General features: G+C 43.0%; 1 protein-coding gene across 1 annotated transcript in view; it reads right to left on the reverse strand.

Moving 5' to 3' along the window:
- The window catches only part of LOC310800870 (uncharacterized protein), a 36,784-nt gene extending 23,984 nt beyond the window's left edge, over positions 1-12,800 (reverse strand). The window contains exons 1-3 of the mRNA XM_083664760.1: positions 12,701-12,800; positions 11,943-12,036; positions 2,335-2,474 (exon numbers count right to left, since the gene is read on the reverse strand). Of these exons, the coding sequence (XP_083520886.1) occupies positions 2,335-2,474; positions 11,943-11,946 (144 nt within the window). The 5' untranslated portion in view covers positions 11,947-12,036; positions 12,701-12,800. The remainder of the gene's footprint in view (positions 1-2,334; positions 2,475-11,942; positions 12,037-12,700) is intronic.
- Between the last annotated feature and the right edge of the window lie 245 nt (positions 12,801-13,045).

Here is a 13,045-nt window from a genome sequence, read left to right on the forward strand (position 1 = left end):
CGTACGTATGTTTGTGCCAGTGGACAGGTTTCTCTCTGCTTTCTGCACACAGTTATTTAAAGGGATAGTACGTATGTTTGTGCCAGCGGGCAGGTTTCTCTCTGCTTCCTGCACACAGTCAGGACAGTTGCAGATGTCAGCGCTCCTTTTCCTCCATTCAGAAGAAGCTGCAGTGTTTCCTCTACCATTCTACATGCTCCCGCCAGGCCAGAAAAAAAAGCAAAAACAATGTGTGTATATATATATATATATATATACACACACAAAAATGCAAGGGGAATTCCCCCCCCCCCCCTCTGCTCTCCCCAAAATTTAAATAAACCTTATGGCATATTATTACAATACAACAATACTAGTGTTGACAGTAATAGAAGATGCCAAATCATTCAAAACAATAAGCATTTTGCTTTTAGGAGCATCGTGCCAGCGTGCGGCGCTGTTCCAAAACGTGTCAACGTTGGTCGTTGCCTGGGGAACGCACATCCCATAATACAACTGTTCGCATCGCATCCCATAATAGTATGATGATACTTGGGATGCTGTGTGAACATAGATGCGAACAGGTTAGCTAAAAGTTTAGCGTCGCCAGCGAGGGCCCCCACCGTTGCGGTCGGGGTACGTTTCCAAATCCCTCCAGGCCTGAAAATGTTTCTAGGGGAAACACTGTGCTCCTATTCCTTCTTGTACAGCAGTGATTCCCAAACTGTGGTCCGGGGACCACTGGTGGTCCGTGAGGCTCCATCTGGTTAGCCTGGGTAAACCCAGCCCCCACGTGACCTGCTCTCAGACCTGTTCTCAGTCGCTAGTGACTGGGAACTGAGAGAGCAGGTCACGTGGGGGCTGGGTTTACCTAGGCTACCATCTGGTGGCACTCAAGAGCCTTGCTGACTGCCATCAGCCTATCAGCAAATAAGATGTTTACATGTATCTCGCAACAGTAGCCTGCTACTAGTTAGCCTTTCTGATGCTATTGCATGGTTAAATCAGTCATTTTTTACGGGCAAAAAAAGTTGGTAGCTGCAGTGGGAAGTGGTACTTTGGAAATGTGGTTTCTACATCATGGTACCGGGTCTGAAAAGTTCTGAAAAGAACCTCTGTCTGTTGTACAGCATCAGCACCAGAATCAGAATCACTTTATGGATCCCCGGGTGATAATTAGGTCATGCTACACTCAGATAGGGAAGAATATAAAACAGAGACATGACACAACAAGCATGGAATAGACCAAAAAAAACAACAACATTCCAATCAAAATAGAATATAATAAAAGTTAGGTAGCCAATATACACAAAAGTGTCACCAATGTGTGTGCCTCCTCCTACAATCCAGCATGGAAAACAACTTCCACAAATCTTTCTTTCTTTCACGTGCGAATCATCTTACTATATCTAAGTTGTCTTTGTTAGCCAGGACAGCAGTTCATTTCAAGCTAGTTTTGAAAATGTCAAGTAAAACAAGTAAATGTTATAAACCCAATTACATCCTCTATGCATTGCAAAATGATTGGGGTGAATAAACGTAGTAAATGGGTTATAACTCTAAATGACAGCGTGTAGCCTACTCCTTCAACTAGTTTATTTAAAGTACATATTGTCCTGTCTTCTCACAAAGTTGATTTCTCTGCCTTTTTGCTCCACGAAAACTGGGTTTTAGTTTTAGAACCAAATGACCATCCAAAACTAAGCAGGCCTGCAACTAACGACTATTTTCATTGTCAATTATTTTCTCAATTAATTAATTGATTAGTCGTTTGGTCTCTAAAATGTCAGAATATGGTGAAAAATGTCCTCAAATGTCTTGTTTGGTTCACAACACAAATATATTCAGTTCATTGTCGAAGAAGTAACGAAGTCCGAAAATATTCACATTTAAGAAGCTGGAATCAGAGAATTTTGACTTTTTTTTTTCCTCTGAAGAAATGTGTCAACCCGAGTAACCAATTATCAAAATAGTACTTAATTTAAGAGTTGACAAGGAGGAATCGACGAATGGTTGCAGCCTCCATAGTCAAGTTGAGATTTAAGTGAGCACGAGAAACAGAGTTTGTAGCTTGTAAACTCGAGGTTCTGTGTCAAAGTGTAAAAGTGTAAAAGTTACGATGCACAAACGATAAAAGGCAAGTCTCACCCCGACACAAGAAGTTTCACGTCCCCGAACAACAGCCACACAACTCCAGTTACTGCCCACAAGTCCAGACCACAGCAAGCTCATCCCAACAACAATAACAGTGTGTGTGTGTGTGTGTGTGTGTGTGTGTGTGTGTGTGTGTGTGTGTGTGTGTGTGTGTGTGACAGAGTATCATCACACAACCATAGCATGAAATCCTGTTATTACCTCGTGCAGAATGCCTGATTCAGCTGCAGCAGAGCTCGATCTCCCCTCTCTCTCTCTCTCTCTCTCTCTCTCTCTCTCTCTCTCTCTCTGCTGTGTCCCGGCACTAACGCAGAATCTGCTGCAGTGGAGAGGCCGCCTGTCTGGCAAACAGACAAACACACACACACACACACACACACACACACACACACACACACACACACACACACACACACACACACACACACACACACACACACACACACACACACACACACACTTGGGGTAACTTTCTCCAGTGACTCACACACAGCAGGCTGCCACTGGGCCTCATGTGGCACGAGTGTGTGTGTGTGTGTGTGTGTGTGTGTGTGTGTGTGTGTGTGTGTGTGTGTGTGTGTGTGTGTGAGAGAGAGGAAAGGGGGATGGGAGTGGAAGGGAGGGTCAGCAAGCGGTTTTGTAGAGGAAAAAAAGGGGGGAGGAAGGAGGGGCACTTTGGCCACACGCGCGTGCACACACACACACACACACACACCCACACACACACACACGCTGCTGAATAAGCTGATTGACTGCAGCAGCTGGTGGGGAATGGCAAGTGATGCTCGCCCAGGCGGTAACGGATTGGCGGAGAAGCTTTCACTCTGGAACAACGGACCAATCAGATGAGAGCCTGAGGGGCTTCAAGAAACACTAAACCCACCATTGAAGAGGGAGAGGCGTGGAGTGATTGAAGTTCTCCTCTCACAGCAGCAAACAAAGGCACCGCGGGACGTCCCATCCTCATTCTATTGCCAAGTAATTGCCTGGATTTTCTGGCTCAAGATAAAAAGATTTATGACTGTGTTTCCTTGCATTGCATTGAGTTTTTCCTATTGGGACCAAAAAATGTATGGCAGATTTCATGAGTTTAAAAGTGTATTAGTTCAGGATGGGGGGGGGGGGGGGGCTTCTGGTTTTAGAAAAAGTATGGCCCCTGAGCAGCAACTAGTTAGTTTACCATTGGTCAGTCAGGACTGGACAACAGCACTATCATTCACTTTGTATTCAACATATCAACACATCAATATGACAGGGGTGTCAAACATCAGGCCCAGGGGCCTGAACCGGCCCGCCAAAGGGTCCAATCGGGCCGGGCCCACAGGATCACTTTGCAAAGTGTGAAAATTGCACTGACAAGTTCTTCAATCCTATTTTTCTTGTTTGGGCGAGGTGCTCCACCCACAGCGAGATCAATAGAGAGGCAAAGTGACCGCCTACTTCCTGCTTCAGCACTGTACCAGAGATTTTCTTCCGCCATTTATTTTCCCATAGACATTTCGTAAAATGCTTATAAAAATAGTTGTCAAACCAAACGGGTCAGCTATATTTAGAGAGGAGAGAGAGACCATAGAACATTTCACTCCGACCAAAACTTGAAAAAAATAAAACATTGAAAAAATATTTTCTTTAAACCCGATTTTTTTTAACGTTTTGGTCCGAGTGTGAAATCCGGCCGGGCCCACAAGTTCTTCAATCTCATTTTTCCAGCTCAGGATTTGACAGCTAAAATTGATCGTAGCAGGTTTCAGTAGCAAGTTACAATATGAAGTAGCCTATTAATGTTGTTTGTATTCATTATTAAATGGTCAACTATTTTCATTAACCTTGAATATAGAGAGGTATTGCACAGTTGCATTTGTATTGCACATTACAGGCAGTAGATTTGATATGATAGGGCAGGCCTATGAGTACATTGAGTAGCTGAGATAACCTTATGTGAAAGCATGTTAAAATGTACCTGTAGGCATAATTCTTTACACTCATTTGGAGGGGTTGTTATTTATAGGTTATTATTATGCATCGGTTTTCTTGTCTAACTAAACTAAATCTAACCAACTAAAACTTTTTTATTTACACTTAGTTTTCTATATAATCAATTTGTGATGTTTAATGCATTCCAGGAGTTATTTAGTGATTAAAGGTTCAGTAAATAGAAAAAAGGAGCTTCTTGATGCTTATAGAAGGATTTAATGAAGAAGTAATGTACAGTAATACTTATTCAGTTAATAGAAAGTACATCTTCCAAAGAGAACAAGGGCACAAGGGACGCAACGCGTTTCAACCTCTGGTCTTCGTCAGGCTACAGCCTGACTTTCGTGATTTTCGTGACTTTCGTCAGGCTACAGCCTGACGAAGACCAGAGGTTGAAACGCGTTGCGTCCCTTGTGCCCTTGTTCTCTTTGGAAGATGTACTTTCTATTAACTGAATAAGTATTACTGTACATTACTTCTTCATTAAATCCTTCTATAAGCATCAAGAAGCTCCTTTTTTCTATTTACTGTTTATATTGGCCTGCTGAGCTATCTTGCCGCCTCTTTTTTGACTTTTCGTGATTAAAGGTTCTACAGTGATTCCCTTATTTTGGTGAGGTTCTTTTTTGGTGAGTTATTTCCTACATTTCCCAGAATGCCTTTTGATAAGCCCCAACATTTGTTGCATTCAGCAATCAGCGATGGGTTGTAGGTTTTAGATATTAGGTTAGGTGCAACAACACAAACTACAACATCCTTGATCCATCGAAATAGCAGAATCCGGGAAGAAATCCACACAGCCACTCTCTCCATCTTCAAAACACAAAAAATAAAAAATGGACTGATTTGTTTTAAACTAATTTTGCAGTCTTACAGTCTAACAGGCTGCAGTGTTTACTGTGCAAAAGTACAGAAAGAATCATATATCACTGCGGTAATGAAATCAAGTGTCTACAAATTCAAATTTAATGTCTTAACTGACACCAACAGCAGCCTGGTTAAATGATACTTTCGCTTATTGAAGTCAATGCAAAGCTATAAAAACAAAATTACCTCATGACAAATTGGAAAGGTCAAAAATGATCCGTTGAGGGCTAACGACGAGGTCTCAGCTGGGCAAAGTATTCACTCAGGTTCAGTCGTCTCATATAGTTTGGTTGCACAGCGTGAGGTTCAGTCGTCTCATATAGTTTGGTTGCACAGCGTGAGGTTCAGTCATCTCATATAGTTTGGTTGCACAGCGTGAGGTTCAGTCATCTCATATAGTTTGGTTGCACAGCGTGAGGTTCAGTCGTCTCATATAGTTTGGTTGCACAGCGTGAGGTTCAGTCGTCTCATATAGTTTGGTTGCACAGCGTGAGGTTCAGTCATCTCATATAGTTTGGTTGCACAGCGTGAGGTTCAGTCATCTCATATAGTTTGGTTGCACAGCATGAGGTTCAGTCATCTCATATAGTTTGGTTGCACAGCATGAGGTTCAGTCATCTCATATAGTTTGGTTGCACAGCGTGAGGTTCAGTCATCTCATATAGTTTGGTTGCACAGCGTGAGGTTCAGTCGTCTCATATAGTTTGGTTGCACAGCGTGAGGTTCAGTCGTCTCATATAGTTTGGTTGCACAGCGTGAGGTTCAGTCATCTCATATAGTTTGGTTGCACAGCGTGAGGTTCAGTCGTCTCATATAGTTTGGTTGCACAGCGTGAGGTTCAGTCATCTCATATAGTTTGGTTGCACAGCGTGAGGTTCAGTCGTCTCATATAGTTTGGTTGCACAGCGTGAGGTTCAGTCATCTCATATAGTTTGGTTGCACAGCGTGAGGTTCAGTCGTCTCATATAGTTTGGTTGCACAGCGTGAGGTTCAGTCGTCTCATATAGTTTGGTTGCACAGCGTGAGGTTCAGTCGTCTCATATAGTTTGGTTGCACAGCGTGAGGTTCAGTCGTCTCATATAGTTTGGTTGCACAGCGTGAGGTTCAGTCATCTCATATAGTTTGGTTGCACAGCGTGAGGTTCAGTCGTCTCATATAGTTTGGTTGCACAGCGTGAGGTTCAGTCATCTCATATAGTTTGGTTGCACAGCGTGAGGTTCAGTCGTCTCATATAGTTTGGTTGCACAGCGTGAGGTTCAGTCATCTCATATAGTTTGGTTGCACAACGTGAGGTTCAGTCGTCTCATATAGTTTGGTTGCACAGCGTGAGGTTCAGTCGTCTCATATAGTTTGGTTGCACAGCATGAGGTTCAGTCGTCTCATATAGTTTGGTTGCACAGCGTGAGGTTCAGTCATCTCATATAGTTTGGTTGCACAGCGTGAGGTTCAGTCGTCTCATATAGTTTGGTTGCACAGCGTGAGGTTCAGTCGTCTCATATAGTTTGGTTGCACAGCATGAGGTTCAGTCATCTCATATAGTTTGGTTGCACAGCGTGAGGTTCAGTCGTCTCATATAGTTTGGTTGCACAGCGTGAGGTTCAGTCATCTCATATAGTTTGGTTGCACAGCGTGAGGTTCAGTCGTCTCATATAGTTTGGTTGCACAGCATGAGGTTCAGTTATCTCATATAGTTTGGTTGCACAGCGTGAGGTTCAGTCATCTCATATAGTTTGGTTGCACAGCGTGAGGTTCAGTCGTCTCATATAGTTTGGTTGCACAGCGTGAGGTTCAGTCGTCTCATATAGTTTGGTTGCACAGCGTGAGGTTCAGTCATCTCATATAGTTTGGTTGCACAGCGTGAGGTTCAGTTGTCTCATATAGTTTGGTTGCACAGCGTGAGGTTCAGTCGTCTCATATAGTTTGGTTGCACAGCGTGAGGTTCAGTCGTCTCATATAGTTTGGTTGCACAGCGTGAGGTTCAGTCATCTCATATAGTTTGGTTGCACAGCATGAGGTTCAGTCGTCTCATATAGTTTGGTTGCACAGCGTGAGGTTCAGTCGTCTCATATAGTTTGGTTGCACAGCATGAGGTTCAGTCGTCTCATATAGTTTGGTTGCACAGCGTGAGGTTCAGTCGTCTCATATAGTTTGGTTGCACAGCGTGAGGTTCAGTCATCTCATATAGTTTGGTTGCACAGCGTGAGGTTCAGTCATCTCATATAGTTTGGTTGCACAGCGTGAGGTTCAGTCATCTCATATAGTTTGGTTGCACAGCGTGAGGTTCAGTCATCTCATATAGTTTGGTTGCACAGCGTGAGGTTCAGTCGTCTCATATAGTTTGGTTGCACAGCATGAGGTTCAGTCATCTCATATAGTTTGGTTGCACAGCGTGAGGTTCAGTCGTCTCATATAGTTTGGTTGCAGCACGTTAAGATGACCCTGTCATCGCTCCTCGTAGTCCTGCAGTAATCCAGAAAATCTCTCATGTTTAGTGTTGACAGAGCACACAGGAAGCTGTCATCATCTCATTTTCAACACTGTCATGTCATCTTTCTGCAGCCATAGATATTATATGACTATAGATGATTCACCACAGGCTACGCCAATTCTAACAAATGGTAGCAGCAAGTCTCCCAAATGGTCAAATCTCACGAGTGTGTTGCTGAGATAGAGACAGGTCTTGAACAAGTAAAATTTTCTCCTGATCTGTCTGTCTGAAAAATGCCATTTTAGTGTCCGAATATTCAGAAGATATGTGATAAGTGGGCGTGTCTGTGGAAAACCACATGGGCAAAACCCGTGTGACAAAATGACAGGAAGTGAGTTGAAGTTGGGTCATCTTTGGTTTAGCTGTGTGTCACTGGGCCTGCAGCAGGAAGACGCCAACATGGCCGTCATACAAACTTCTCCAGGTGAGTAGATCTAAATAATGACCGAAGTTTCATTTGTGGTTGAACGTGAACTTGGAACTACATGAGAAGTGTGTCAGCGAGGCCTGAGGCAGTGGAGGAAGTCGGAGCAGGGAGAGTCGGCCGGGCCTGATGCGCCTCATCATCACATCGCTATGTGGGAGGAATGTTGCAGAGCGAGATTCCTGATCAGCTGATGAAGCCTCGAGGCTTTTGAAATAATGATATTATTATATAGTGACACAACATTTAGCTTGACATGCTGCTTCTCTAGTGACGTAGAAGCAGTGCAAAACCCAGATTCCTACATTACACAAAATGAAGAAGCAATATTAAGGAGGTCAAAACAAGTCAGACACACAACGGCCCAGAATGACAGATGAAACAAAAATATTCCCTTAACCAAACAACCCTAGAATGATCATAATGATAGAGAAGTGATAGTGAAAGCAATAAGACAATTAAGAGCTGAGGAGACGGGCAATAAATTATTTTTATGGGAGAGGGGAATGTTAAGCTGAATATCGCGGACTTCAATACCCAGAATCCTTTAAGGCAGTGGTTCTCAAATGGGGGTCCGTGGCACTTTCCCAGGGGGTCCGCGAAAAGTTTTCAGCAAAATCAAAAATAACAACTTTTTTTGCGTGCAAAAGCTTCATACATTCATAGCTTCATAGTTAAATCTAGAATGGTTCATGGATTACATTCTAATCTAAACAAACCTATCAATTTAAATGTCAAGCACATTACCGTGGAAACAATTACGCTTAGCCCAAAATCACAAATCAGAATGAGGGGGTCCCCGGTATATTGTCTATCTTGTAAGGGGTCCTTGGCTGAAAAACATTTGAGAACCTCTGCTTTACGGTGATGTCAGTAAACAACTGACTTTATAACAAAGAAAACCAAAGAGACGAGAGAGGGAAAAGGTGCAACGTTGGCGACGACAACATGAAGTATTTGTGGAAAAGGTGTGTTTTCAGGTTATTCTAGCAGCAAATAAGAGTCGGGACGGGAGGTCGATTCTCTATTGGGGAACTAGAAGGCAGAAGAGTAGAGTCAGAGCAGCGTGATGACTGGGCGGGCAGATTGAAGGGAGTTTAAGTATCTGTAATTGTAGGGTTGGAGCAGTTCCTGGCTGTGTCACGCTGTGGTCAGACGCAGTCATAGCAGGCTGACCGTGGTGTGTGTGCTTCAGTATAGAGACGCTGCTGTGATTCACACCAGAGAGCGAGCCGGATAAACACACGTGATCATGTGACTCGAGACCCCACTTCTGCAAATCGCGCGTCGTCAGTCGTCGCATTGGTGGAAACGTTGGCGAGTGTGTATGAATGACGGCCATGTTGGCCTGTGCTGCCCTGGAGTGACAAAACGGCTAAAGCCTGAAGGAAGATGATGACGTGTGTTGAAGCTGAGAGCACAGATGACAGCGTCCTGTCTGCTCTGTCAACGTGAAGTCTCCTCCCTGTTACAATGTTACATCCTCAGTTTGCTCCTCTGTGGCTCAAACGGAGTAAAAGGATTATTTTAAAAGACGACCGCGAGTGACGGCAGATTAAGGTGCGACCCCACCTGCAGTTTTGTTTTCTTTGGTCTGAACTACAGTGCAGAGGTTTGGGCGTTTTTGTTGCATTTGATTTCTTAAGGTTCACACGGCCCAACTGCAAGCAAACCAGGCCTAGTAAACAAAAGCACAAACAGCAGAAGAGCAGCACACACATCCACTCTGTGTCTGTGTTGCAGGTGCAGCACAAACACATGATCAGAGAGCAACAGAGGGAAAGAAGTCTGCACACTGCATAGACACTTACTCCCAGTGGATCATTGCGATCTTCATAAAAAACTTGCGTACAATAAATCTACTGGGAGAAGGTCTCTACGCACTAGTGTGCGGTCTCTACTTTTTTGATAGTAAACAAAAGTCAACATGACTCAAAAGTAGCTTGTGCAACCTGTCATCCTGCCAGGTTAGAGATTTTGCCAGCAAGGGCACTGATTGAAGCCCTTTTGTTTGTTTTGTTTGGAACCATGCTAACATGCTAATCCACTAGCATTTGAACGGAGGTTCGTGTATTTAATTCAATGCCTGTTTGTCCCCAAGGTGAATTTTGCTTTGCAAGCAGGTTTACAACAGTTTAAAGATCACATGACAGGATACAAATCACACACAACACGACCAAGAAAATAGTCAACAGCCATGAGATTAAAAAGGTACAGGAGACACTTCACCATAAAAGTGCGTAACTGGGTGAGGCCATTTACACCTGGCATTAACAAGTGTTTTCTGCCATCTGATTGTGTTTTATCACTTGAGAGTACAGGTGTAAACACCCCCAAAACACATTGAAGAAGGATTGCAATCTGATCGGCCAAAGCACCTCCGGAGGTGGTCAGGGATGCATTGTGTACACATTGAACACAAGTGCAAATGCAATGTGTCCTCTCAATCTGTATACAGCAACTTTATGCGGATTGAGAGGACACCCATTTCTGCCATTAGATTGCAATCTGATGGCAGAAAACGCATGTTAACGCCAGGTGTAAATGGAATCAGGTTAATGTGGTCAAGCACAATCTCATTGCAATCTGATGGCAGAAAACGCATGTTAACGCCAGGTGTAAATGGAATCAGGTTAATGTGGTCAAGTAGGGGAGAGTGGGGTGAGTTGTGCCAGTGGGGAAGTTGTGCCACCCCTTGTATCTAGAAAACCATAGAAGAAATTGGTCATGTGACCACACATTTTTGAAGAGGCATCCATTTTACTCACTCTGCAAAGAAGGGAGGCAGATGGCACAAGAGCTAAGCACATTTAAGTTCAAAAAACTGTTTTTTGCCTCTCAAAGTAAATTTTTTATGATCAAGGTTTATTGATTGTTGTGTCTGAACAATTATAGACAAGCTTGAAAACATTTCACACATCTGTTAGTGTTTTAGTAAGCTACAATATGAGGCTATACTGTTAGCATGATGTTAGCTCCAAACCAGCTATATGATACAAGTTTGTTAAAATGGTGGGGATGGGGTGATTTGTGCCAAAAGGCCTGGGTTAAGTTGTGCCAGTGCAGTTGCAGTTGATTTAGTGAAATTTTATTTCATTTTGTTCTTAAATGTTTAAATAGACCTTGTTGAAGAATATTGCAGTATTGGCAAGTGTAGCCTGGCTCTGTGATAGTTGATTTTGTTCATTTTGAACATCATTTTTATTTCTGAAAATGTTAAATATGTAGGTCAACTGCTGCTACCGTTTAGCCTTGTTTAACCCTGTTATAGTACACTGGACTTTAGTGTTATCTTTATTTTGTCTTGCTTTGATATAGCATTACAGTATATGAGATGAAAATGTTCTGTTTTACTTCAGTAATCAATGGCACAATTTACCCCAACGTATTCTCTCCAAAGGCACAACTTACCCCGCACCGGGGGCAAGTTGTGCCAAGAGACCACTTTTTTAAGAATAGCCATATTTTTTTAACAGTTTATTTAAGATCCAAAGGGAGTGTTCCCAGTGGTGCACAACATCCGGAAATATATGTACATATTGTAGTTGGAGGCATTACTGTCATGCCCTCACTTTAAAGACACCTCAAGTAAAAAGTGGCACAACTCACCCCACTCTCCCCTACAATCTGATTGCAATCTGATGGCAGAAAACGCATGTTAATGCCAGGTGTTAATGGCCTCGGTCTGGGTCAGTAGCCTACTAATCTCTCGAGACAGACTTCTGACGAAAAATATATACTTTTTTTTTAACCATTGGGTTCCCAGATTGGTAGCCTACATACATACTGTTGTAAGCATACCAGATTCAATAGTAAGTTGAAACAAAACTAATAAATAAAGGTAATTTGAGCATATAGCCTACAGCCAATTAATTAAAGTATAAATGTTTGGCTTGGTTGCACTGAAGTTTGGAAATCCTAAATCAACACAAAGAGACTAGGTTATAAGGAATATAAAGAGTATAAGGAATAAGGTATCGCAGTCAGAAAAACTCAGGAGGCTGGTGCCCAAAATCATCATCATCATCATCATCATCATCATCATCATAATCTTACCCATATGCGTAACTTATGTTTCTTCTCTCAACCCAGTTCCATTCAGGATAGCAGTAGCAGAGGGAGGAGGAGAAGACATGGCTGCATCTGATCCCTGGAGAATCAAAATAAAACATCACTACACAGACTAAACATCCTTTTACACGTCAGACACACATTGTCTGTTTATCAGCCATCTGTCTGCCTCTGGTTAGTCTGTCTCAGGCTGTTTTCATCACACTGGAAAATCCTACTTTAACGTTACTGGATCGCTGTAAATGCATTGATTTAATAGTTGCTCGCCTCACACAGTACCCAAAACAATAGATTGCAAAATGTGTTTCAAAATGTACAGAAACAAATTGTCATTTGGGCATTTGGACATGCAGATATATTGGCGTTTTCGAGAGTGAATTAATGTTGACAACAACAAGGTCCACACACACAACTGAAAGGGTCCATCATTTGGATAGCATGTGGACCCAGATGAGATCCAAACTATAGTACATTTGTTGTATATGAAATGTGTTATATATTCTGAAGTGTAGCCTATCTGAAATATGTATGTTTGGTATCACATGGCAGCATTTTCTTCAAATAACACTATCAGACAGGTGTCTGTCTGTATTTCATGGCAGTGTCATTTTAAACTGCATCTCGTCACCAGAAAGCCACAGTCAGAAGAGGTGCTGCGGGCTGTCTGCTGTCTGTGTTGTGTTGTGGAGAACCAGACAGCAGCTCCTGACTCAGAGGAAAATAGAAGAAAACGTGTAAAATACCTCGGCTTGCTGTTGCCGTCCTCTCGTCTCGTCACCCGTTTTAATCCCGCTGTGTTTTCCCGAGGCGATCACCGTGCGTGTTTCTCTGCGGACATATTGAACTCCCGCTCACCTGTTGTCTGTCACAGCCGGTGCGTCAATCGCGCAGCACGGATCAATGGACAAGACAATTTCCGATCGGCGTTTTTCAAAATAAACGCCCATGTGGCTTCCGGGGGCTTTTCCAGAATAAAGGGCACAATTCCAATCCGTACCCTTACCGACTCACCCCCTTTAGTGAGCCCTTTCTGCCCCCTTACCGTAAGCGATATTTTTTTTCGGATGATGGCGAAGGCTATGCGAAGG

This window comes from Poromitra crassiceps (genome assembly GCF_964638095.1).
Source record: "Poromitra crassiceps genome assembly, contig: HAP1_SCAFFOLD_129, whole genome shotgun sequence".
Lineage (NCBI taxonomy): Eukaryota > Metazoa > Chordata > Actinopteri > Beryciformes > Melamphaidae > Poromitra > Poromitra crassiceps.